The 27,494-nt window shown below is 37.0% G+C and overlaps 1 protein-coding gene across 6 annotated transcripts in view; it reads left to right on the top strand.

Moving 5' to 3' along the window:
* DCAF6 (DDB1 and CUL4 associated factor 6) overlaps positions 1-27,494 on the top strand; it is a 77,280-nt gene that overhangs the window by 4,142 nt on the left and 45,644 nt on the right. For 5 of the 6 annotated variants that reach the window (XM_021401878.1, XM_021401869.1, XM_021401858.1 and 2 more), the window contains exons 2-7: positions 11,474-11,535; positions 16,597-16,689; positions 19,786-19,971; positions 24,658-24,771; positions 25,811-25,946; positions 26,610-26,824. In XM_021401878.1, coding sequence (XP_021257553.1) covers positions 11,474-11,535; positions 16,597-16,689; positions 19,786-19,971; positions 24,658-24,771; positions 25,811-25,946; positions 26,610-26,824 — 806 coding nt within the window. Of the gene's footprint in view, positions 1-11,473; positions 11,536-13,376; positions 13,476-16,596; positions 16,690-19,785; positions 19,972-24,657; positions 24,772-25,810; positions 25,947-26,609; positions 26,825-27,494 lie in introns of those variants that run through there. The other variant, XM_021401887.1, reaches the window with a different exon arrangement.

Below are 27,494 nucleotides of genomic sequence, written 5' to 3'. Positions count from 1 at the left end.
AGGTGGGTAGGATTGGGCCTTGCTTTAAAGTCAGACAGCTTTCAAGGTAAGAGCTTTGTAGCTGCTGCCACTGCAGGCTTGGAGATAGTCGCAGGGTATTTAATCAGCCCTTCTTCTTTAATTCTTTGCATAATACTTTTGATGTTTGGGTATTTTCAGGTGCACTGTTACGTTTCATGTCCTAAACCTCTTGCATTAATTTTCTTCTCCAGCATAAATTAAAGAGACTGCATCTGTCACAGCTAAAAAAACACATAATTGGGAGAGGTGTTTTATGATGATCTTCGTTTTATAAGTCTGGCAAATTAACTGCTGCTTGAAAAAAGGAGCTCTATAACTTCATCTGTTTGTTTATTTGATTGCTGTTTTAATATAAATGGCTTAACTTCCTGGTGTTCAGCATCTTCCACTGCACTTTGTTCTGTGCCCAGAAAACCAGCTCTGTAGTGGTTGGTGTGTGTTGGCACACACCAAATGCTTTGTGAAATGAGACTGAAAGCTTCAGTAGGAGGCAACTGACCTCCCCAAGTTTGCTTTGTTAGCTATGTTTTCTGAGTAATAGAAACTGTCACAGTCAGAATCAAAATTTACGGTATAGTGAATGAATGAGAGGAAAATATGTCGTAGAAACAAACCCAAATACCTTTAATATCCTCAATCTATTATACATCTGGCAGGAAATCTGGTACAGCCATTGGATTTTCAGTGGTTGTACAGAGTAAGACATATCAGAACATAGCAAGAGAAGAATGCTGTTTTTTTTAATTATTGAAAGAGTAGAGTGATTGGGTACTGCCTTAAACTCACTGTGGTTTTTGTCAGTAAAAGCGCTATACTTAGTAAGTCTCGTCCTCTAAAAAATACAGATGGGCAATTGAAAGAGCAGTGTATTATCGAGACACGTTGATTACAAATTGGCTTTGGAGGATTTTAATGAAGAGAATATGTCTGAAGCAAATTCCGTGATACAATCTCATTGAAACTGCTACCAGATAACGGAAAGGCACGGTGCATGTGCGTATCGAGTCACTCTTTAAAAATGTTGGGGGTGATCCTAACACATAAAGATGAATGAATTTTTTTCAAGTTCCAGAGAAATCAACTGAGATAATCAAGACAGCCATATAAAATGTTTTAATATAGTGATGAGTGAAAGTAGCACAATATCTATAAAGCAAAGTAAAAATGTAGCGTAGCAGAATCATCTGGACAAGGTAATAAATGAAGAAAAGCTGGTTAGCTATAATTTGATACATAAGGGGAACTCACTACAGAAATAGCTATAAACCAGTGTAACCTAAATAAAGAGGGTTTCATGTGATGGCACACTACATTGGTGAAGTTATTCTACATTATTCCACCTGTAGATTAATTGAACTCTGCAGGTGGAGACACGGAAGTGGGTTGCACCTGAAAGTAGCCCACACCGCAGTGCCACATGGCTGGAAATTTGCCAGCTTGTTTTGCTGCTGTCTCAGTGATCTTTGCCCATAGTTAATGGTACCATTGGCTTGACCTCAGTTACCTCTTGTGTATTCCTGTAGTTTAATTGTTAGGTTTTGTGTTACTGTTTCTGTCTCCTTATTTTTGTCCCATCTTGCTCCTCAGGGTGGGAATTACAGTGTTGGCAGTCACTTCAGTTTGTTTTCTGTTAAACAGAAAATTGATACACAGAATATAGGATTACTTGGTGCTTTGGTCACTCTGTTCTGAAATAGGAGAGTGAGACTGATAGGAATGCAGCTTGTGTTTATATGTGTTAGTTTGCGAAAAAACTGATTTTCAGAAATATGAGTCCTTTTGAGTTACCTTCAGTTTTGTCGCCTCTGCTTGACGTGAGCTTAACTGTGCCAATGAACTTTTTTCTTCATTTTATTTTTAAGGGATTACCCTTATCTGTAATATCTGCGCACTGAACATTAACCATGCATGTTCACGGTTGCCCTAAACATATAATAATACATTTAAGTATTACACAAAATATATATATGTAATAATGTGCTGTAGTCCCAAGGCTTTGCATATTCGATTAGACTATTTGAATTCCATTCAGTCTTAGGATGCAAATGTTGTTTGCTTCATATACTTTGGAGTCTTAATCGGCCATGCATACAGCTGGAGTCTATAGATCTGTGTGAGCTTTATATACCTTTTCATTTTTTGATTGCAGTACTTTCATTAAATTTATACAGTGTGCTTTTAAAGGCGCTCTGTACAAAAGAAATGTTTTTGCTTTGTAAATGACTGCCTGTTCCTTGATACGGAGTGTTTCAGACAGCTTCATCGCTCTGTTGCACCTTGATCTTGGAAAAATGAGTCTGGGATACATGAAAGCTGTCTCTTTCTGCAAAAACAAATTGTCTACTGCGCTTGTACGTAGATTGCTCTGAAAATAATGTCTCCTACTTATTTCCATGGAAACTACAGCAGATACAAAGAGCACAGTAATACTATTTGATAGAGCATGTGCTGAATTACAAAGCGCTATTTTTCAGCAGTCACCACTGTCAGCAAATTTGGAAAGATGAGCTGATCAAGACACTCTTCGTTTTGTGGTGTGCCAGCTGTGCATGGCTGTCCAGAAAGTGGCTTGTCTTTCACACTGGTAAAACACACCACCCACTGCATCAGTGCACTCACATCCACTGACTGGTCTCCATCAATGTTCAGTAAGTGTCAGTGAATGTCAGTGGGAGGTATTTTTTCCGCATGGAGGAATTCAGTGACACTTCTTTGCTCTATGTGCACTTCCATGTCAGGCACCATTTTGTCAGACTTCCCTTCTGCTGCCATCTGCTGCACAGCAACAACATGTAACAGAATACTGGTGGGAAGGTTCAACCTCTACTGCCGTACCACCAGCATGCGCCTCTGATGTTGTGGCCAACGTGATAACATAAGAAGCAATACTTCAGGAGCAGTCATCGCATTTTTCAGGATGGGGCAGTGATGTGGGAGATCTCTTTAGTTATCCTTTCTTTTTTTTTCTTTTCTTTTTTCCTTCCCTGTAGTCTTCCTCCAGTTGGGTTGTTTCTGTTAATTGCCCGAGGGCAGACCTGTGCGTGTGTGCGTAGTCACTGTTAAAATGTTGCATTGCAATATGATGAGATGTTGTGACTTTGCTTGTGATTCCTGATCTTCTTTGATTTAAATGTCCCCAAAATAGCCCAGTGGGATATAGCTGATCATGTATCAAGGACTTGTTGATACTTGAAACTAGTCCTATCCTGGCAATGAGGAAGAAGATCAGTCCGTTATAAAGTATGCCAGCCCTCAAAGTAAGCTGGATTTTTCACTAACGAAGTGCAAGTCTCTGCTTTTTCTTGTCCATCTTTGAGGTTCAGTGAGTTACTGATTCAGATATGTCACATATGCTTTAGCGTAGTTTGATTCAATAAATACTGAATATAAGTAGAATGAAATGGAATCAGATAAACGTCAGTGAATTTTAATGTATTTCTTGAATGGAGTGTAGGCTTTCCTTGAGAGACTTGAACATATAGATGCTGCTGCTCTCTATTTAGCAGGTATCATGGGGAAGATGAGGTTCATTCTTCCCTTGCCTGTGAACTGAATGTGATCCAAGGCGGTAGTGCTGTTTGTCTAGCTCTGTTCAACTACTGGAACTTCATCAATGTAGAAAGCTATCATGCAAAACCCTCTTTATTTAGGTTATATTGGTTTGCAGCTATTTCTGTAGCAAGTTTCCATTATTTACCCTTCCTAAGAAAGGAAGAAAAATGAGGTTCCATTTGTTTTTATTCTATATGCCCTCAAAATGCTCTTGAGTGAAAAAGGATGAATTCATGCAATCTAATATGCCAAGCAACTTTTAAAAGTAAGATTTGCTGTTTTTTTTTCCCTTTGTTTTTAATGCCAACTTATAATTAAATTTATATCGCCAGTGTTGCTTCATAGTCATCTACTAGCAAGACTCAGATTTCTGCTTCAGATTTTGACGTCATCTATTTTTAAACAGTAATCCTGGGCAATTTCCAAGTGTTTACATGTGTAATCTCTCAGGGATGCTTATCTGTATTTGTTTCGCTGTGTGTCTCTGCTTCATTTCTTGCTCCAAACCAGATGGTTTATAATTCTCATACTGGCTAGGATTAAACAGTATTTTAATTGAGGTAAGTGTGCAGAATTGTAAAAGCTTCAATTCAGTTCCCCCTTATCCAAATTCCTAGTTTTACCAAGACGTCTTTGCAGGAAAGGCAGAAGGCTTTTTTTTGCCGGAAGGCATGTCTCCTTAGATATGCTGGTAAGCTTCTGTCTAATCACTTCCTAATCTATTTAAAAATGTGGATTGAGTTAGCTTAGACGACTTTAAATAGTAGACTTTGTTTTTTATTTTTTTTACCCCAGCACCTTTGTCCATAAGCAGCCAGGGAATAAGTGCGTGGTGAGTTGTGCTGGCTGGTGGGAAGAGGCAGCAGCCACTGCTGGGCACTGAGGGGCAAATGGGAGCCTGGCAGTGTGCTTAAGAGCTGATTCCGATAGCTTTTTCTGTGCAGCTATTGTCCATGCTATGGTAGTTGTCTGTCCAAATACGTGGAGGTGACAGAATATCATAGTTCTGCTGCCAGCGGTCATCGCTTTTGCCCTGGGGCAGAGTCATATCCCTGTTTCTGCTTCATAGGCATCCTCTGCACTTGCTGAAGTATGGAGCCCCTGATTAGCTTTGGGTGTCGTAAGAAGTGCTTTAAAGAACCGAATGAATATCCAACCTGCTGAAAACAGTGTGTTTTCCTTTCTCCTGTCACAAAACCACACCCACTTATCTTCTGCTCAGCTGTAATCTGTGGCAAGAACTACCCAGAAGACTTTTCTGTGGGCAGCCAGAGTGGGGACAGGATAGCTGTCAGAATGCGGTGTACTTGTCAATGAAATCCACTTAGTACTTGCCACTGTGGCATGGTTGGTCTCTCACAAGGTGTTATTTAGAATATGCAGATAAAATGCCATCTCTGGGACTGATAGTTGGAATTTACAGCATGCTTATGCTATGTGAACACCTCAAAATTGTTATCAATGCAATTGATTTTTATGTATTAAGTATATTTCAAGCATAAAATGTGGTAGACGTCAAACAACAATTGAACAAATTATCTGTGATTATTCACTGCGCCAATGCTTGTGGCTTTGTCAGTGATGAAGCCCAATGGAAGCTTATATTCAGGAGTGGGTGCATTTAGAATATGAAATATATTTGAAAGTTAATTACAGATGCTTCTGCTAATGCAAACAGATCTTATCTGTGTCATTACCTGCAGAAATTAACTCTTGCAGCTATGGTAGAAGAAAACAGAAATTGAAGTCTTTTCTGGTATGGTTACTGATTATCCTAATGTATCTAACATCATAGGGCCAAGTTTTTATTTTATTTTTTTTATTTCAGCTGATCTTGTTATGTTTTCTTTTGTGAGACTTAATTTTCTATCAGTATACTCACCAGGAGACTCCACTAGAAGACCTGCTGTCTTGCAATTCAGGGCATAGTAGAAACTGCCTTCTGTAGTTTCTGTCTTAATATGTGAAAGTTCTCTGCTTCTAAATACATGAAGCTTATTCTGAAGTGTCTTAGGATTTAAGTGCAAGCTTGATTAACACTAAGTCATCTGGTGCTGAGTGTTTAGTAACAAAGCTCTTGCAGATTAAAATGACAAGTAGGTCTCTTCACAGAAATTAAATATTTTGTGTTTCTGTTAGGTGTTCAGACCTTTAATCTTGACGAATTGCCATTAAAAGTAGAGAAGAATTTGGATTATCTGTTCTGAACTTAAATCATAAAGAAGCAGTTGTCCTTAGCAACTTGAAAGGTAGTCTTTTAAACACTGATAAAAGCAAGTGTTACTGTTTTGGGGGCATTTATACAGAACAATTAGGAAATATAACAGAGGGCATTGAACAAAGGACTGGAGGGTCACTCTAATGGATTTGGTTTCTGGCACTACTTCTGATTCGCTCTCTCACTTGATAAATTGCTTTGGTTTCCTCTGTCACAAATTCAGTGTCTATAAAATGGGGCCGCTCTAAGTCTGTGAAGCTAATACGTGTTTTACAAGAGTTCAATTTGTGTTCAGGGACTCCAGGATTTCTTGATGAAATGTAATGCATTGCTTTTAGGGTTGTTAGAGTTAGGGAAGCATGGTTAGGTTGAGGTTGAACTTGATGATCCTTGAGGATCTTTTCCAACCTCAGCAATTCTATGATTCTATTCTGTTTCTGTATGGTATATTCAAATTTATTTGCTAAGGAAAAATGGTGAGACATGGACCAAAAGATGCGAGGACTGCTCCAAAAGTAATGCCTGCAATGTTATTATGTTGGCCCATAACATCACAGACGATTGTCGGTGGTACGGCAGTAGAGGTTGAGTCTTCCCACCGGTATTCTGTTACATGCTATTGCTGTGCAGCACATGGCAGCAGAGGGGCAGTCTGACAAAATGGCGCCTGACATGGAAGTGCATATGGAGCAAAGGAGTGTCATTGAATTCCTTCATGCAGAAAAAATGGCACCCAGTGACATTCCACAAGCATTGCTGAACATTTCTGGAGACCAATCAGTGGATGTGAGCACAGTGAGGTGGTGGGTGGTGCATTTCAGCAGTGGTGACAATGGCAGTGAGTCACCTCTGCTGGTACAGATTTTTATGAGCACAGTATACATGCTCTTGTTCATCTCTGGTGAAAATGTGTAGCTGATGGTGATGGATATGTTGAGAAATGGTGTATCGTGGATGAGAATTTGCTCTGTCAAATAGTGTTATTGTGCTCTTTGTAGTATTTTCCATGGAAATAAATAGGAGACATTACTTTTGGAGCAGCCAATGTATACTCAGTCATTGTGCTGAGTTTGACACAGTCCGGCCAAATAACCCATTTACAAATTAACTGAACTTGTCATCTTCTCATGAAGCAGCTTCACAACCATGTAAACTCTGTGCCAGAGGTCCAAGAGAAATTTTGGAATGGTCTTAGAGTGAGATACTATGTGCTCTGCAGTGGGAGCGGGCTCTGGCTCTGTTTCAGTTTTAAACTAGGGCATTTCAAATGTCACAGCAAGCAAGCACGGAGGGACTTGGCCTCAGGAAGAGCCAGCTCGACTTAAATGAGCGTTCATTTGACAAACAGGATCTATTAGTGTTTTTTGGAATAAAGGTTACCTTTCAGTTTCACGTACCATGATGGTGCAGCTTTGGATCAAAAATTGGTTATATTTCTGTATAGCGCAAACATTCTTTTAAGTCTAGACCTTCTTCATGAAATGATCTCTACTTTTTCAATGGAAAAATCTGGACCGAATACAAAGGTCTTGCATACTTGAGGCACTGAGCTTTTCTGCTGTCACCTGTTCTGAAGTACTATCAACTAAATCACATGAAAAAGAAAGGTACCCATACTCCTGCCAAAATATCAGTGTAGAAGGTACCTGACCAACAATTTCTAAATTGAGAATTGTGACCTAAACAGCATCATGACTGTTACGTGTGGGGAACAAAAGGAGGTAGTGTTACTTCACTCAGAAATGAGATGGGAACTGCATATATCTGCCTGTGCACCAAAGTTAGGTGGTTCTCTGGAGAGGCGTGTTGGGAAGGCATCGCTGGTTTGACGTTGTGTGCAGTGTGGCATATTGAAGAGATAACATGCAAGAAAGCATTTATGCTTTCTCTTTTGCCTGTTTTCCCATATTTCAACTCGTGTGAGGTGTGCATCAGGGTGATGCTTCTTCCATACATAAAATGTGGCCTTGGAAATGGTCCTGTAGTCTTGTTTAATAAAAAATATTTAAAATATATATATTAGTCACTGTACTGAGGGTGTCACTGTACCTTGAGTCTTCAGAAGTGTGCAGTGTTTGGTGAAAATGGGTGGATGGACAAAACCTGAAAATGGCACTGATCATTGTACTGAGAGTGGCAGTATCCCTTGAGGTTTCAGAAGTGCACGATGTTGAGTAAAAACGGATGAGGAGAGTGCTGGCTTGATAGCTCTCCAAATTTCAGATACATAAACACTTCACAGGGAAGTCACTACTGCCATTTGAAATTTCACAGTGCTTGTTTGCTTTTTTGTTTTTCATAGATAGTTTGACCTTAAGAGTTTCAAAGCAAACCTCAAGTATGTTCAGTGAGCTAATCTGTGTCATGACAGCTTGGCCACTTGACCCTCTCGTAAACAAACCTTACTTGAATAGAAGTAATGATATATTAAGGCGTCCTCTCAGAATTAAATCATTCATTCTCTGGTGGCACATACTTAAGCAAAAAAAAGAAACAGTTTCTGGCTCTTGCAGAGCCTGTGTGCGCTGTTAGCAGAAAAAAAGTCAGCAGAGGTTTTGAGGCCAGAAAGAATTACACTGAGCTTTTGTCAAAAGACTGCATCTCCCCCATTGTCTTAGCTGAAGGGAGATCCAGGAGGGCCATTTCATTGGAAGACAGAGGGAGCAGGTAGCCACTGCAGGAGGTGAATGAGAATTAAGGATTTGTTGAGATGCTTGTCACCCAGAAGAGCAGAGTCTTTGAAAAGAGGAATTTTACTGTTAGGAAGTTTAGCGGTAAGAATTGTGATAAGGCATCTTAAGAGTGGAGTAGGAGTGTAGCCTACTAGTTACCAAGATTAACGGTATTGTTTTCAGTGCTTTAATGTAATAAAAATATGGAAGTTACAAAAAATATTCAGGTGACTTAAATAACAGAAAACTATAGCATTTATTTACTGCTGAGGTTTTCTCAGCTACTAAATACTGTTTTTCAACGTAGCTAAAGGTGAAAAACAGTAGCTATGCATTTTTGCCAGCAGTGAACAAGAGCCTGCATGCCATGCTTGTAAAAATCTGCATCTGTTTTGACTCCGGCTCATATTAGTGACACCACGTATTGGTAAGGATATGTTCCGGGAAATTGTCACCTTCAGCCTCTTATTTGTTCTGTAGGTCCTGACAAACTTAGATATGGTGTTCTTTCTATTCCTGTGTGAGCATTCATGAGATGTACCTGGTGCAAACTTTGCAATATTTCCACATTGCCATTATCATTTCCAAAGTGTTGAAGCCGATATTCAGCTCTGTGTGGAGTTCTCTGGTCATAATCTGCCGATTCATGCAGATGAGCTGATTGAGACACTTTGCATTTTGTGGTGTGACAGCTATGCACGGTCATCCAGAATGTGTCTCGTCTTTCACATTGCTGTCGCCACTGCTGAAATGCAGCACCCACTGCCTCAGTGTGTTCACATCCACTGATTGGTCTCCAGAAACGTTCAGCAAGTGTCGATAAATTTCAGTAGGTGCCATTTTTTCTGCATGGAAGAATTCATCATGTTTGGTTCATACGCACCTCCATGTCAGACTCCATTTTGTCAGACTGCCCCTCTGCTGCCATCTGTCACGCAGCAACAGCATATAACAGAATGTTGGTGGGAAGGTTCAACCTCTACTGCCATACCACCAACATCCATCTCTGTTATCATGGGGTAACATAATAAAATAGAGGCATCGCTTTCAGGGCAGCCCTTGAAGAAATAACGGTTTTTGGAGGCAAAACGTTTTGACATTTCTACAATGTCTCTTACCTGTCTTTAGTCCCTATACTGTCTGAATTCTCACTGCACTACCTGATTTATGGGTAGAAAACAGCCCACCAGCTGCGTAGGGAGGGTATTGGAAAGACGTTTAACTCTACCCTGTGATTCTAAAGGTATGCCGTTCCTAGAATTCTTGCTCTGTGTACAGTGAGTGCAATCAAACAAAACTAGAAAGACTAATGCTGAATACTGCACCACTTAATTAGTAAGGTAGTATGTTTTTAATTTGTTTTTTAAAGCTGCTTTAGATGTGCTTAGAAACAATTGCTGTATAATCATCTCACCCAGTCATACATCCTCTTTAAAAAAAAAAAAAAAAATCCTTTGTAAAAGAATACTCTTCAGTCTGCCGTGGTACTTAAGCTATGTTAGTGGAAGTCTGGCTGCCAAAGCATGCCTTTTCATGGAGGGAAGGCTAGATGCACATTTACTGAGGTGCAGTTGTTCCTGCTGGAGCTTGTAATGTTTGAAGAGTCCCTGCGTCTTTGAGGGTGCGTGGCATTGACGTTCTGTGCCTGCTTCTCAGTCAGGTGTCTGGCCTGTGGTAGCCTGGTTTGCGAGGGGACAGCCGTGGATGCCAGGTGGTCTTTTTTTGGTTCAAGAGAGTGTGTGGGACAAGTAAAGACACAAAGAGGAAACAACAGAGAGGAGAAACTGTGGTTTCAGATTTGTACTTCGAATGCCAGAGGCAACAAGGCTGAGTGCCTAAATGGGGCCTCCCATTTGATCGGAACCAAAACAAGCCTTGAAGCATAGAGCTTTCTGATGCAGGGAGGGTTCTCTTCTGTTGCAGTTTTTCTCTCTGTGGCTCTGTAGTTTCCTTGAGGGAAAATTAATTTTGAGTGAATGCAGTAGCTGCGGTATTCGGAAACAATACAGCCTAATATCTTACCTAGAGTTTTGTTCTGAGATTTACAGAAATAGAGGATAGCAAAGATAATGGTCTTGGAGTCTACAGGCTTTTAGGATTTAAGTAAAAAGATCAGGCTTGTCAATATTTGCCTTTTTTGAAAGTACTTTCCAGGGATTATTACATTCATTTTAACCCGTTTTCAGGACACAAGGGCACTCTAACCAAATACCTCCCAACTTTCATTTAAGAACTTCAGGAAGTGGTGATATTGTTTTCAGTATGCTTTTTTTCTGCTCTTCATTTGTATAGAATAGTAGTGTTATAAAGTGCAGTTGTATGGTAGCTAGCATGTGGAACATAAGAGTAAAGTTCACGGGACCTTGTTGTAGTCAATGTGCATTTATAGATTTTTTTTCTCCTTCATCTCTACATTTTATGTCACCTTTCCAAAACTTTTCTTTTTTGTCTTTCATGTATATATCAAATGCAATGGTACTGAACTTCGCTGTTGCTTTTCAACATGCAGAATTAATAACAAAATTGAAGTTGAGTTTTCTCTAGTTTAAGAGCAAACGTAGAGTTATACTTGAAAGATCTTCCAATTTTTTGCTGAGATTATGAGATCATATTTTACTTGAGACCCAAACATGTTCTCCTTTGCTTATCTTATACAAAATGTCATAGTTCTGAAACTATGTTGAACTTGCTGTCTTCTGTGAAGTTGACCAAAGAAACCCACAGGATTATTCTTGATATTACAGCAGTTAGTTTCAGGGTAGCCATCAACCTGTGAATTGTGCGTGTTGCCATTTTTACACTGTTGAAATTGTTGGAAGAGCTAGCAAATGCAATGCTTGTCTTAGTATTTGTAAAATGAAAAGCATATGAATTGTTTCAAGACTGACATTTAGATTCTGGTTCTTTGTTGTTTAGGTTTATACCTGCTAGTGTCCATTAGTAGGATCTTAATTAGTTCTTCATTCTTACCATTTTAAAAGGGTATTATAATTAGTATTTTTCTTCACAGGGAGAAGAGAATTTATCCAAAGATTAAAACTTGAAGCAACCTTGAATGTGCACGATGGATGTGTAAGTGACTTGTTGCTTTTTTTTCTTTGTTTGTTAAATGTTGTTAAATTGTGATTATGTTGCCACAGTAATAGTTCATTGACTTAAAAATGCGAATACCATGTGTTAAATCTGAGCTGGAAACCTCTGCTTGTTGAGACCTATGTGTGAATTCTCTAGGTATTTGTTTCTTCTTAAGCATTCAAGAATTTCTCTTTGAAGAAGAACAAGATCCCACTTCTTTCCTTCAGTTCCATGTCCTGCTACATGAATGAGTTAAACTCATGTGCCAGGAAAACACATGCTTGTCTTTTCAGTTAGAACCAATCTTAAAGTGGAAGGCTTGAAATATTTATGCTTATTTAAATGTTTAGTTTTTTGAAAGTGCTCCAAATGCTACAGGATGTCTTCTTTTAAATACTTAAACTAAGCACAGAACAAAGAAATATGTTTTAACATCAAATGGCTTCATGCTTTAACGTAATGCTGATTCACCAATGTTAGAAAACAAGTTAAAATACAAGCTGGGTTTATTTGCCTGTGAACTGAATATTGGAGTAGTGAATAAATACTCATAGCTCTATCTTCTGAATGAAGAAATTATAACTGTTGTGATAAGATTTTTTTTTTTCTGTATTACCTTTGTAAATGCAGAAGTAAAGTAAAGATTGCAATATCCTTACTCTTTAAAATGCTTGTACCATCAGTGGTAAATTATATTTGTCTCTTCCCTCCCACCTCCTCCTACTATAACTGCTCAATCAGCATACATTTCAAATGTAAGAAATGAATGTCATAGTCATCTTACTAAGAGTGTTTTCTGGTTTTGTTATTTTGTTACAAGCATTTGTATTCTTCTGTGGAATAAGTTTTGACTTGTATATTCTGTGTAAAGCAAACTGGGCTACTAAAAAAGATGAACAATGTACTTGAAGCACAAATTTGCTTTTCTAATGGAGAATAAAAGTGTAACTTCCTGCCCGTCATTTGATTTATGTATTACACAAGAGAGAGATCTTGTTGAAAAATAGGCCTGTATATGTAATCATACTCAGACACAACTTCTTTGAGGCAGGATGATAGTTCTGTGAATTACTTGGAGTATGCATATTTCTGTAGCATTAATATTACCATAGCACCTTTGTGTTTGGGATATGAGTATTTCTATCTCAGAGTTTAGCCCAGAAGTTGCTGTTTTCCCTGTTGGCTCTAAAGGAAGTTTAAGAGGGTGAGAAGCTCAGCTGTAGATGCATAAAATTAGGTGAAATGCTTTCTTTATGAAATTGGCTACATTGGACTGGTAGCAACAAAGGGTGAAGTAAGTAGAGGAAAAAAAACAACTGTAGAACATATTGATTGAATCCTGTGAAAACTGTGTAAGGTAGAGTTGGAGAATATGTAGGTAGATGGATCATTTGGTATGAGCAAATACTACATTTTAAATCAGAGGGGAGAGGATCACCTGAAGGAATAACTTCTTGTTTCTATGTATAGATATTTAGTTCAGTATCAAGTGTTTGGTGTGGCATACATCACTCATTCAGCAGAGCATTTGTGAGCAAGTCACTTTTTAGACGTAGTCCTCAAAATTATGCTTAAATTACTACAAGAAGTATGTTTAGCATACTGTTAGAACTTGTAGTTCTTACTTCTTCCTCCATATGTGACAAGTAGTACCTTTTCAATCCCTTCTGTGCTTGGGAGATCTTTCTGGTGTGTCTCTGAAGACATCTTTATTTCATTTCTTCTGTTTTTTATAATGTCTTTTTACATTTTTTGTCTTTTTACAAAAGAGTTTATTTTGTTGGTACATTAAAGAGGAGTGAGTGAAAATTTTGATTTTTTTTCAGCCTCAAAGCTTGCTTGTACTGCCTTCTGTATTCTCTTTGAGGAAATCATGGAGGTGATGTATGGACATGACACTAAGGAATGTAGTTCAGAGCTGGAACTCAGTAGGTCAGGTTGGTGGTTGGACTTGATGATTTTTGAGGTCTTTTTCAACTAGATGATTCTATGTTTCTATGATTCTAGTAGATGGTAAATTTATTTTTAACGATTTGATTGTCAATTTAAAAGTGCTCACTAATTCCTTTCAAGGCAAGTTGAGAAGCAAACAGAATTTCATACAGATGATAAAGTGTGGAATACTTAATAGAAAAAAAAACCTAATTGCATACTCTTTGATTTTTTCATCTTATAGTAATTTTCCGTCACTTCAGTCTGACATCTCTCTTATTTTGGTGCTAACATGAAGAATTTCAAACCCTTTGTGTAGTAACTGTTACGCTGTGCTTTCAGCTGGGCACTGAGTGGCTGTGAAGGTAATATAGATGCGTAGCTTTTCTAAACAGTTTTGCAGTATGAAGCAGTTTTCTAGGGAGTCCTCATTTGATGATGTATTTTAAGAGTGCGTGTTCTACCTTGCAATGGGACATGAGGATTTTTCTTAATCTGCTGTCATTGGACATCTGTTTTCAGTTGTCCATATGTGTATTTATTGGGGTAATTCAATGTTGGTCAATAGAGTCTACTGAGCACAAGAATTATAGTGTATTAATCAACAACTTACATAAAATAATTATTTTCTGGGGAAATAAAAATAAAACTCAAGCTTATTCCACTGAAAGGCTTGCATATTTTTTGTCAGTAAGGCTGGGAAGGTGATCCAGTACAGAATTAAAAGCCTGTTTAGTTGTAGACTTCTAGCACACAGTGGGCTGTCTTCTCACTTCACGGTTTTTTTTCTGAACCAAACTTGGCTTGGGTAGGGTATGCTGAAATTGCTCAAACCTGAATGAAATTAGAACTTAGAAGGAAAATGATTGATGTCTTGTGTAGGCTTCTGACACTGTAATTCATATAATTGTTGTCTCTCCCATTTCTTTCTTTATATACGTTTCTTCCTATACGATGTTTGCTTTTCTTTCTCTCAGGCTTTTTGGACAGCCTTTCTACCCCCATCAGTTCAATTTTTGTGCAAGCTGTTTTTCACATCACTTCCCCCCCCCCCATCTCTACTTCTTACAACTTGTTGTGGTTTTCACTGTTTTGTTCTTGTACTCTTTCTTGTGTTAGCATGTTAATTTCTTTAGGGCAGTCATGGTATTTAGCTGCCTGAAAGGAAATATAGATGAAAACTAACATTCTAGTGTTGGTACCACCTGTAATACTGTTCTGTGCTTGACTATGTATTTTAAGTACTGTAGTTATCAGGACAGTTTGGATCTGTTAAACATGGAAGTAGGGGCTAGTTGAATGTGCAGTTCTTGGTGACTGACAACCAAGGCAGGTAGGAGTAGCCAAGCTACATCACACCACTGCTCAATCAAGCCTGCTAACTTGGCTCTGATGATGGCCAGTACTGATTTTTGAGGAAAGCAGAGACATGGCCAGCATATAGTAGGGAGAATACGTCAGACTTTAATGGGCAAATGGAGGTGAAATTTGCATCTTTGTTTTTGATCAGTTTTCTTTGGCAAATATTCTTTTCCACTTACGGTGTTTAGGACATTCCATGACAATGAATTCCAGTTTTAATAAAATGCCATAGGAGAATCACCCTTTGTTTTGGATGTGTTGCCAGATGGTTTCATTGAAGGCTCTCCATTTCCTGGATTGTAAAGAGCTGTGGAAAACTGTTTCTTACTTTTGCCATGCTGTGAATGATTTCATAAACTTCTGTCATATTCCCTTTCTCTCTCCCCTGGACTAGCAGAAATTTGCAATAAAAAGCTTTAGGTACTTGCAATCACCCTACCCATTCTTTTTCATAATTTTGCATTTCATATGGGTATTAATAGAAATTGTGAGTATGGGGGTGGAATATGAACCAAAACTGCAGTATGGAAGATGCAGATCTGCCATACATGGATTTATACACTGACAGAATGACATTTGCATTTCTATTCATTTCCTAGTGTTTGTTTTTTTTTTTTTTTTTTGAGTGCCTACAGTTAATTTAAAGATCCTCAACAAATACGTAAAGTTCTGGTAATTTCTCTGCCTGCCCATGTGATCTATCCGTGCAAGCAGCTAATTCTCATTTTGCAACTTTGCCTGAAGAAGGACTCAACTAAGCGTATGCTTAAAATAGTAACTAAAATGAGTATTCTTATTTTAAACAAAAAGATTTTTGCTTTTCAGGCTCACAGTAAGAATGAGGCATTTGAATCAAAAGAAAGCGTAAGAGGAGAACGTTAAAAAATGGGGTTTTGACTAATAATATAGTCCACTCATATCAAATCATGGCAGTTATCTTGCCCACGGAAAATAGCCATTGGAAAAGTTGATGACTGCAGTTTGACAGCTAAAGCTATTTTAGGGTCTATTTGAAATAATAATGGCCATGCATACAGTCTTTGGTGCTTGTGCACGAGCTGCTGCTGGAAGACAAACCTACCTACTCTAAGGATACTTTCTGAGCTTTCTGGATTTTGAGTGCATATACAGCTTTGTGTCATTAACACAGTATTGAACACATTATTGTGGAAAGGAAAACTGATAAGGAAATGCATTGTAAAATTCTCCCAGTACGATTCTGCACCTCACTGTAAGATTTGGCTTTCCCAGCATGCTCACATTCCTCAGAGAGGGATCTGGGATAGATTCTACATTGCTTTTCACAGGATCCTTGAGAAGATGTGGTGACCGGTAAGTCTGTAAAGCAGTGGATGTTCAGAATTTGGACAATGTGAAGATATAATGATGAGAGCACTGTGGTGCTTGTTGAAGTTCCAAGAACTTTGTGGAGCATATTTGCTACGTTGAAACACTTGAATGTATAAAATTGAGGAATTTGATGTCTTTGTAGGAAGGCTTAATTTACTTAATTAACTCTTTAGGAGCAAAGGAAACGACTGAGTTGCAAATATATCTATATATCTATTGCAAAGGCAATAGATTAAGCAGATGATTCCCTTATCAACTTATTTTGAAAGTATTTTTTTCTGTGTGTGCTAGCTGATTTCAGTTTCATTTGTTAACTCCTTTTTTTTGTAGTGTTGGATAAGTATAATATGTTGATGATTTAATAGTCTGAAAATTCTAATGCAGCTCTAAATTGTTGTTAATTAATTCATGCAGGTGAATACAATTTGCTGGAATGATACAGGAGAATATATTTTATCTGGTTCTGATGACACCAATCTGGTTATTACCAATCCTTACAGCAGAAAGGTAGGTTTGCTTCTGAATACTTAATATGTTTCAAATGAGATTTAAGTTGTTATTTTTCAAGAGAAACTAATTATTATCTGACAAAGATAATATCAGGCACTTTGTAGTGTTCTATAAATGGAATAAAACTTCACAGTGCTTTAAAACCTTAGTATTCTAATCCCTTCTAACAGAGGCATTATCCCATTTTACGGTAAATGGTCTGGCACAAAAGGAACAAAGTCTCACAACAGATTAGTGTCAGAATTAGCAATAGCATTCAGTAATTGTGAAATTTTATAGTCAGATACATTGTCTTCATTTTAGCTTTAAAATATTGTATTAGCTTCTGCTGTGCACAATATACTGAGCTGTCGTTTTGTGTAACATAACGTTGTCGAAATGAAGTGTCAACATGTATTAAAAAATTTGATTACCATTTGAAGTGACGTTGTCTTGTGTGTGTGTGGATGGAGAAAAATTTGTACGGAGATGGAGGAAGCAGGTTTGTGAAGGTAAGTGTTGTAAAAAGCTTGGCTTTTCCACATCTGCACTTGCATAGGTTAAGATCTGTTCAAGTGACTTCCAGTAATGTCAGTAAGTGTCCATCACATTGTAGCAGCGTTCCATAATTTACTCTTCAAGCATCTGCTGTCAGTTTACCTAAACAGATGCTCTGAACTATGTCCTTCAGTGCTGGAGATCCTATGCAGCAATGTTCAAAGTCCACTCTTCCATACTCTCTCAGAGGTCGTCAACTAAACCTAGAAGAGGTACTGAAAAAATTAAATGTAGAAGGAGAACCAAAATGTGTGGTTGGTATGGGGGAAGGGAGTTTAAATTGAGGCAGAATGTATGCAACTCCAGTTTGTGTTGTGTGTCCTCAAATGGAAATATTGTTACTGTGTGCCTCAGAAGGAGAAATTTTTGGAGAATGATTGTTGAGTTTGAATAGATTATGTTTGTGTTGTTAGTGTATCTGAGGAGAAATGTATTACTGTGATTTCTAATAGTAACTGTAAGCCGAAAACAAAGAATAAGTGCTTTGTTATATTTTGAGATGACTGAGAATAATTCATTTAGTGGATCATTCCTTTCTTACACTGTTTCACTCAACCCATTGCAGACTAATAACCTCCTTTAAAATAAATGTTTCAGGAATCTCAGTAACAAAATAACTAAATAATTTAACTGTCTGGAGCTAAAACTCTTTGTGCTACAAGTACGTCAGGTTGAGCTCTCATTTTTCAGAACCTTTAAATGTAGCCTGGGATTTCTGTCAGCTAAGACCTGTGTGAATGCAGAACTCTCGCTAATAGTTTCGCTTAAGATTTTTGAATCTGTAGCCTGGTTTGCCTTCAGAGAGGAAAAGGGTTCAGCTCATGAGAAAGTGTTGGAGAGGCTTTGGAGTGTGTTTAGTGCAGCTGAGAGATTACATCTTTTTCCAGAGTCAAGACTGCTATTTTTAACATTAGGAAGAGGTTCCATTAGGTTTGCTTTCCTTTTACTTCTAAAGGGGCTTTGGCTGCTTCAAAGAAATACTGTTCCAATGGCTGGATTGTAAATGATTCTGAGGTAGATATCTTAAATGGGATCTCTAACTCTATCCTGAAAGGCTTAGTAACCCTCTGATATTTGGCTTGGGTTTGTTTAAACAGGCCTCTTTACAAAAAATAAGCTGAGTGGAAAATAAATGAAAACACTTCTTTGAGTGCTTTTAAAAAAAAAAAAAAACACAACTGTTTTTAATATGACTTCAAAACTACTGTTTTGTTCATTATCGTCCAAAAAAAAAAAAAAAAGAAGATGGCCCATCTCTGGAGGCATTCAAGGCCTGGTTGGACAGGGCCCTGGGCAGCCTGATCTGGCGAGGGTTGGAGTTGGATGGTCTTTATGGTCCCTTCCATCCCAAGCCACTTAGTGATTTAATTCATAGTAACAATAGCTAAAATCAAAGGTGTATTTGTCAGATTACATGTTTTTAACTGTAATCTGAACCTAGGGTACCTTGTGGACTTCTTGTTCTGAGTTTTTCATTTCGTTTGAACTCTAAATTAATAGACAGATTTGCTGAAATAAAATGAATGTCTTGTGTCTTCTGTTTTTTCTTATTTTTTCTTCCAGTATTAGGCTTTGAATACCTTTTAAAATTTTTGTATAAACTGTTTAAAAGATGTGAAATGTTGTAAAATACTACGCATCAGTTACTGCTGACAGAGCATCTTAATTTGCATAATGTTTTATTTGATTAAGTTAATTGAGTGGAAATTTTGAAGGCATTTTTATAAGGTAAACAACTTGGTATATATCGTTTTCCCAGAGGTAGTGGTGAAAACGCATTTAGTTTATAGGGAGGAAAAAGAACGTAAGTGTAGAACATTCACCAGTGCACAGGAAGGTTAATGGAGGATTTTTTTTCAGTTTTAGTAGACTAATAAAAAGTATATTAGTAAATGAAAAGAGTCATCACAAAGTGTTTAAAACCAGTTATTATGGTAAAATAAATTATATGCTTTTCTGCTGTACTGTAAATGAAAGACATTTGTTGAGACTGAATTCAACTCTTAAACTCCTAGTTTAACTGCCTAGTAATCGTGTTCTTAAACTTTTATTTGACTGGCTTTAAAGTATCCTTCTCTATAAACTTCAATTCTCCTTTTGAAGTGTGTTTATTGTACAGGAAGCATCATTTTTTTTGAAGTCTGTAAACCTGGCTTGGATTAGAATGCCACCTTCTTGACCCACAGTGTTCCATATCTTTGAAATCTGTCACTGGCGTGCAGGCTGGCTGTTTTATCATACCAGCCTAATGGTTTCCTTTGAAAAACCTGATGTGATACGTACCTAGCATTTTAAAAACAAAAGGTGGCAGTTGCATTTCGTGTCTTTCATTTTGCAGACTACTTTAGGCGAGTACATATGTCTATGTGGAACAGATTCTTTCTTAGAAGAAATGTGGTGTAAAGAAAGCTTCTCTTTGCTATTAGTATTAAACTATGCATCACTGGCAGCCTGTACATGAGTGACTTTTAATAGTACCTGAGTGTGTATTATTTTCCCATTCTTTATTTGCTTTGAAAACGTTAAACTGATACAGGCTTTCTTTTTCTTTTGTAGGTTTTAACAACCATTCGCTCAGGACACCGGGCCAATATTTTTAGTGCAAAATTCCTACCGTGCACCAATGACAAACAGATTGTATCTTGTTCCGGTGATGGGGTCATCTTTTATACTAACGTTGAACAGGATGCGGAGACCAACAGACAATGCCAGTATACGTGCCACTACGGAACCACCTATGAGGTAACACACAAAAGTATATGATAATTTTAAGATAAAATTCATATTTTCTTGTATTGTTGTGCAAGATATTAACTAGATGATGAAAGTGAGAAATAAAGAACCTTCCTTCTGCAATCTGATTATTTTACTTTACAGAGTAGGCTTTAGAAGAGAAATAAATTGTCTGAAGAATTTTCCAGAAGTGAATGTCATTAAAACCACTTTCTTTGAGAATAAGGTAGCTGAATAAAACTTCATTAAAATAATAATCTGCAGCAAAAATGGTTTGAACTGTGCTGTGAATTTCCTTCTCAGTTGACAGAGGAGGAGTTGGTGGCTATGCTTCACCTCTTGATTTTTTTTTGGGGGGGGAGGTGAGGGGAGGAATAAAAATGTTTTCAGTGGTTTAGTCCTTTTTCACAATTTAAATCCTAAGAAATTCTTACTTAAGCATTTGTGAATAATCTGAAAAATGTGTTTAAAGTTTTGGGTGATTTCTGTTTCGTGTTATGGTTAACTGATTACGTGTAAATTTAGATCCAGTGTTTCAGTCCTCTCTTGAAAGTCTGTGTTGTTCCTATAAATAGGCAAGTGGAGAAGCAAAGTGCTGCTTAGTTTAGGAAAACGATCAGAATTTACATATTTATTTTAATGACTGCAAAATCTGTTACTTGTAAAGCTTAATTATTTTTAAAATAGAAGAAAATAATATTATTTCTCCTTAAGTTAAAAGTATGGCATTCAAAAGAAGTCAACTCAAATCCATTGCTTTTGTAATTATTTAGCTGAGATTTCATAACAAATTTCTAAATCATTTTCTTTACCTTTATAGTGAACAAAGTTTTTAAAAATCTGTTAAGACTGACTGAATTTGAGGTGTGTGGAAAGGTTGTGTGAGAATTCATTTTTTGATCACATTGTAAAAGTATCCTTACAGTTGATATTATACATGTTCAATTAAAGGATTTGTAAAAAACACTTTGTCTGCAGGTAGTCTTGTAGATCAGTCAGTCAAGCAAACCTGGTGTTATTGACTGTGTAGACATTCATGGGATTGTGGTTTGTTTGTCTGGTGTATTTTGTTACATAGTTGTTCTTGCCTGGGTTTAACTCAAGACTGTAGTCTATGTACGAATTTTCAGTTTTGGAAAATGTTATTCTGACTTGCATTTCCTGCTTTTAGTTTTGAGATTGCTTTCACTGAGGAACTACTGTTCACTTTGAAAAGCAGCAGTCCTGTGGCCCTCAGCCAGAAGCTTAAACTGCCTCAGTTGCCACTGGAGCTTACTATATATAGTAGTCTGTGTGTTAGTCTGAGGATTCTGCAACTTGATTGGACGTTCTCTGTACCTCACATAAACCCTGCCTTTTGGTAAGAACATCTGGAGGCAGAGATGCTATTTCTTAAAGATGGAATGTCCTCAGATGAGGATGGAGTCTGTCAGGTCAGCGTTCTGACCTCCTGGAGAAGTAAGTGCCTGCTTGATGGCTGGGCACAGACTTGAGGAGCAGCCAGCTAATGGCTCAGCTAGTTTCTGTTTCCTGGCTAGCTAGCTGTGAGTTTTGTGTATTTAAAAACAAACAAACAAAAAAACATTGGAGCATGAGAATAGGAGAATAATTATGGACATTGGGCTAAGGAGACATAAAGGTAGCGTCTGTAATTAGAGCAGTGAGTTTGTGTGCCTGAAGTTTAGGGTCTTGGGATCAGCTGTTATGAGTGCTGTAAATAAAAGTTTTGATGACAGAGACATTACTAGAAGTCACAGTTGCAATCCTGAGTTTTGATTTGCTCGAACTTGGGCTGACCAACAATTTGGTTGATTACATGAAATGCCTGACAAAGGGTGTTGCTGCAAACAAATGATCAAACTGGAAAAGTTCAATGAAAGCAGTTGCAAGTTGACCTTATGGGTCAGGTGCGTCAGCAGAGGCTAGAACGTAGCTCTAACAGTTTTTACTGTGAGATGCTGATCAACTCTTGCAAGGGGTTGCTTGTCATCAGTAGCAATGGTACGCGTGTTTCCAACTACTAGACCTGATGGCAAAGGCAAATTATTAATATAATTTAAAAAAAAAAATTAAACTCAACAAAACAGAAAAAAAAAATAAGATCAGTTTAGTAGAAATAAGGACTGCCCAACAGACCAGCAAATCAAAATGAAAGATTTACTATTTACCGCATAGACTTGTATTCCATACAACCAGTTATTATTTAAATATAACTCAAAATCATTAGTTGAAGAGAGTACGGCTGTTTGACTGCTGTACTGCACAGGCAAAATTGTAGTGTTGTGGATTATTTTTGTTCAGCAAATAACATTAAAAAGAGGGCAATACTGTTGTTTTGACTGATGGGATCCAGAACTGTTTTCTTGATTTTTTTTTTTTAAATATCATTAACGGAAGCTGTCTCCCAGTCCCCAGTACAACACTGACTGTTTTAAAAATGCCTTTTCTTGAAATGAATTTTCTTAGGCTGTTTTGCGAATCAAGAAGTTAATAACTATCTTTTAAAAAAAAAAAAAGTTTTTGATACATAGGTTTATAAAATATTTTTTCAGGAAAAGATACTACTTCTAAAGGCTTTAAATTCTGTTACTGTCTTAAATCTGTTTGATATGTGAACGTTAAATGCCTGTGTGGGCATAGCAGACCTTTTTTGTTCGAGCCTTGATGCGTGGAAGTGTTATGGAGTAAATACTAGTTCTTTTCAAGCAAATGACTGAGGTGCAGCCTCAACTTCTGGTGCAATGCACCTTAATCACTGAGAGATTTCTGGAGTGGGAAAGTCATTTAAAATTTTGTGGTATTACTGCCCAGCTGTAACCACATCATCGTATTAAATATAGAACTTTGACTCACTGGATTCTGTAGATAACAAAAGCTAACATAATTTGGCCTGGAGGTACTAATTCTAAATTTGAATGCATTTTGGATTTATACCGCACTTTAAAGTTGAAGTTTGTGACTGTTTCAGGCAATACAAAAACACTGAAAAATAATAATGTAGAAATTTGTTTATATCATTATGAACTGCGAGATAATTGGATAATATTTTTAAGTCTGGGGAGAACAGAGTAAGTAGATACAAAGAGAGAAGTTCTTCAGAAATGTTTCTGGAGAATTTGTTTATACAATGCTATTGCAAGTTCATTTTTATTCAGCCAAATGCTTTATTACTGCTCGTGTCAACTGTGTTACAGGAGGAGAGCGTACAGCTCTTCCATAAAAGCATAGAATGATTCATAGGATGGCTTGGGTTGGAAGGGACCTCAAGGATCATCAAGTTCCAACTTTCCTGCCCTCTTACCATGACAAAATAGTAAAATTATCATATCACAATGTATTTTTTCAAATAAGTGGAACATACAGGAGAAAATGCTTTCATATGTTTGAACTCAAATATGTTGTTTGAGCTTAAATCTATTATCAACAACTCTTCATTACTGGGATCTGTATCTCTATGTTTCTTTATTTTAGTGTTTATGAATTAGCTGATATGTTCATAAGCACCACACATAAAAAAAAAAAATTGGCATATCTAGGTGTAGGTATGTACCATGCTGTTACATTTATACTGTGAAATGGTGTCATTAGGAACAAACATAAAACATGACTAGAAATAAGAGTTTGATGTGTTGTACCATATTCAACATAAATCTCGAGACAAAGTAAACATTTGCAGTGCAAGTTTTGCATCTCAACACAGATAAAAGCTGAAAAGATTTAGTGGATTAAAGAGCAATTCCTGGCTTAAATAACTACACTAATAAAATTATTGATTTGAGTGAATATATATTGGAAAATGTTCTTTTCAATGTGGTAAACTAACATATGAAAGAGTCATAGTCATATCTTGGAATTTTATTATTCTGTTGGTATTAAAACCTTGACTTTGTTCTCCTTGTTAAATTTCTTATCTGTCATCAGTAAAATTTGGCACAGCTTGCATTGTTTTAGTTAATATACTGAGCGCTACAACAAGAATTGTTGAATCCTGCAGAGATTACCTTTGTAATCTCACTTTAGGTAGTAAGATTTACAGATATCCATAGGTAATTTTCATTAAGAGTTTGAAAAAAAAATCATTGCATAAAAAGTGTTAGAGAATCGATCTTTTGCTCTGTGTTGAGCTATTGTACTACACGATTATTGATTTTTGTAGCTCTATAAATTTGTCGAGTTACTGATAGCAGTATTGTAAGTAAATAAGGATGCCACCAATTTCTACAACATCCTCTGTTTTGTATTTAAAGGATACCGTATAGAAACATGTCACTTCTTGTGTGTTCATCAACCTGTGGAATTCAGCTTCTATGTTATGTTTGCTTGCCTTTTTATTTTGTCTTGAGGAGGGCTTCCTGAATGAAGCCATACGTAAGATGCATCTGAGTCTTTCCTAGTTTGAGTGAGATCAGTATAATGGTGCAGTACAGTTTTACTGTACTATAGTACACTAGTACTAGAAGTTTTTTAGCTTGTCCCATACCACACAGTTTGTTTTAATTTCTGTAGTTCAGACTTTTTATTGAAAATGAAGAAACATCAATATTTATTCAGTTTTCTTCTTTGTCTCAATAGAAGGCTCAATGTGAGTCATTACTGCTTCAGTCTTTACTGTTGCTCAAAATGTTGATGCTTTTATTTTCACATGAATGGCATTTCCTGAATTATTAATGCTTTTTTTTTTCCTCCACTGGGCAGATTATGACAGTACCAAATGATCCCTATACTTTCCTCTCTTGTGGTGAAGATGGCACTGTACGATGGTTTGATACTCGAATCAAAACAAGTTGCACAAAGGAAGATTGTAAAGATGTAAGAGTGAAATCTTTTAATAAAGATGACCTAAATGTAGAGCTGTACATCATACAAACATAGGATTTGAATTCTGGTAAGGCTTTTAGAAATAATAGATTTCAGGGTCGTTGGTGGAGATGACAACATATTTCCCAAGAAACATTAAAAAAAAAAAAGTTTGAGCATTCCTTTTTTCTTTTCTTTTTTTTTTTCTTTTCTCCCCTTTTTCTTAATCTTAATATCATTTGAGGAGCTTCCTTGGTGTGATGCTGTAGAAAAGGTTCTACCTTGAAACTGAATCTATTGGTTTGGCTTACATTAGTTACTACAGAGTGCACAGTTGGAGGCAAAAAATTATTGATGAAAATCAGCTGCACCTTTGTGGTTTTGGCCATCTTTTGTCCCTCCATAAGAAAGGATTTCATAATGACTTAATACTAGATCAAATTAGTCACTGGTATTACTCCCCAGAAGGTAAGATATCAGCTGTTTCCACTGTTTGGAGTTCAGAAATGGTATTGAATTGAAGAAAAAATTGACACCAAATTACTGCTCTTGATTAATTCTGTTGTGCTTTGTGCACGTCTTGAGTTTTAGGAATTTCTTTGGCCCCTTGTCATATTAAAAGATATCCAATTATCTGCCTGTAGATGAAATCCATTCTAATTATGTTTCTGCGTATTTGGTACTCATCCAACTAAATGCAGTTACCTGTGTTTGCATAGGAAAATGCGATGTGCAAGCCAGTTTATAAATCTGTATTATGCTTATCTTTTCTGAAATGTTTGTTGCTGTGGTTTGTCCTTTGTTAGTTTGTTTTGTTTTGTTTGTTTTCTTTTTCATTTAATCTCATGATATAATCTACTTCTGTGATAGCTTGCCTTCTCCGCAGTGAGTTTTCTGTTTGGCGTATTTACAGCCTGTCTTCACAAGGCCAGACCTGACTTTCTTAATAACTCCTTGACAAATGGGCCTGTGTCCTAAAGTAAAAAGTAAATTATACTTCAGATGCTCAGAACTTTTGTTTGAATGATGGGTTTGCTTTCTTTTGTTCCAGGATATTTTAATAAACTGTCGTCGTGCTGCCACTTCTGTTGCTATCTGTCCACCAATCCCGTACTATCTTGCTGTGGGTTGTTCTGATAGCTCAGTAAGAATATATGATCGGCGAATGCTTGGTACAAGAGCAACAGGTAGGAACCATGCTTTGTAGTAAGCGTCTCTAACTATGTGCAATTCGACTTTCAGGTTCTTTTTTTCAAAATAAATGGTGAATGACTGAATTGTAATACTGAATGAAGTGGAACTTTATTCTCTGAGAACTATGCTTTTCAATAATGGAGTCATTTCACTTTAATATTTGCTAATATAGAAATCTTCAAATAAGGAAGCTTCTTACTGGAAGGGATCTTATGAACTCTATAATGTCACGCAATCTGTTTAGCTTTGCAGAAGTCATTGCTATATCTCGCAGAATTTTACTGAAAAGTTACAAATTGTACGGTTGGAAGTTAGCAATCTTCAGATGCTTATCTAAGGATTTTATTCAAAAAAATTCAAGTTACAGCATATATGTAGTACTAATATATCTCTTACTTGTAATGTACGATCACTGTATGTTTCAACATATGTACAAATCAATATACATAGCTGTGTATCCACATTCATAAAGGTATTTATTTTTATTTACACATACTGTAAGACCTGGTGTGTCACTATTCAGAACCAATTTAATACAAAAGCTGCAGGTTGCTTAGCTATTCTCTGATCATCTTTGGATATTCCCTAAGGAGTATATTGAAACTGCTTGTTGAAAACTTGCAATAGTGAATGTATTCTTTCTCATTCTCACACAGGGAATTATGCTGGTAGGGGCACTATTGGAATGGTGGCACGTTTTGTTCCTCCTCATCTCAATAACAAATCTTGCAGAGTAACATCTCTATGTTATAGTGAAGATGGTCAAGAGATCCTTGTTAGCTACTCTTCAGATTACATATACTTGTTTGATCCTAAGGATGATACAGCACGAGAACTCAAAGTTCCTTCCTCTGAGGAGAGACGAGAAGAGGCAAGTGATTAAGATGACGTGTTTTCATGTTTTGTCTCCCCCTCTCCCCCCCTCCAGGGCAATCCTATTGGTTTTGTTTCCCTTGAAATGATTCTTGAGCCATCACTTGATTCTCAAACACTATTTTAAAAATAGTTTTAGAGTATCTACAGTATTGATGGGGGGGGGTATGGGATTATTGGTTTTTGGGTTTTTTTGGTCTTGTATATTTTGTTAAGAAAACTTGAGGAAGAAGCAGATCTTGGTTTTGCCAGAGACATATGAATACTCTGTTTCCCTTATACTGGAAGTCCACAATAGACTGATATTAACAGAACTTGATACTCTGACCATTCATAAAATGGGCTGTTTCTAGAAGAAAGCGTGCAAAATCATCATCTCTTTATTCTTCCCAGTTTGACATTTTCTAGAAAAAGCCAGTGCCGCAGAGATTCTTGGTTAGCCATCATCTTTTTGTAACTAGATCCAGACATACAAGATGGGAGATATGTTCAGAGAAATTTATCTTGTGGATTCTGACTGTCTGGCAATTATTTTTGCACCTAAAACTTCAGAGTGCTTTGCTTTCTTAGAAAAATTGTTGCCTCTTTTCAGAGCTGATGAGAATTTGGAGTACCTGTGTCAAAATGAGAACCACAGATCCTTTTGTACCATCATTTTGGTGATATAT

The sequence above is a fragment of the Numida meleagris genome, chromosome 1 (assembly GCF_002078875.1).
Source record: "Numida meleagris isolate 19003 breed g44 Domestic line chromosome 1, NumMel1.0, whole genome shotgun sequence".
Lineage (NCBI taxonomy): Eukaryota > Metazoa > Chordata > Aves > Galliformes > Numididae > Numida > Numida meleagris.
The sequence above is the reverse complement of the archived record's forward strand: the minus strand, read 5'-3'. Positions and strand labels throughout refer to the sequence as shown.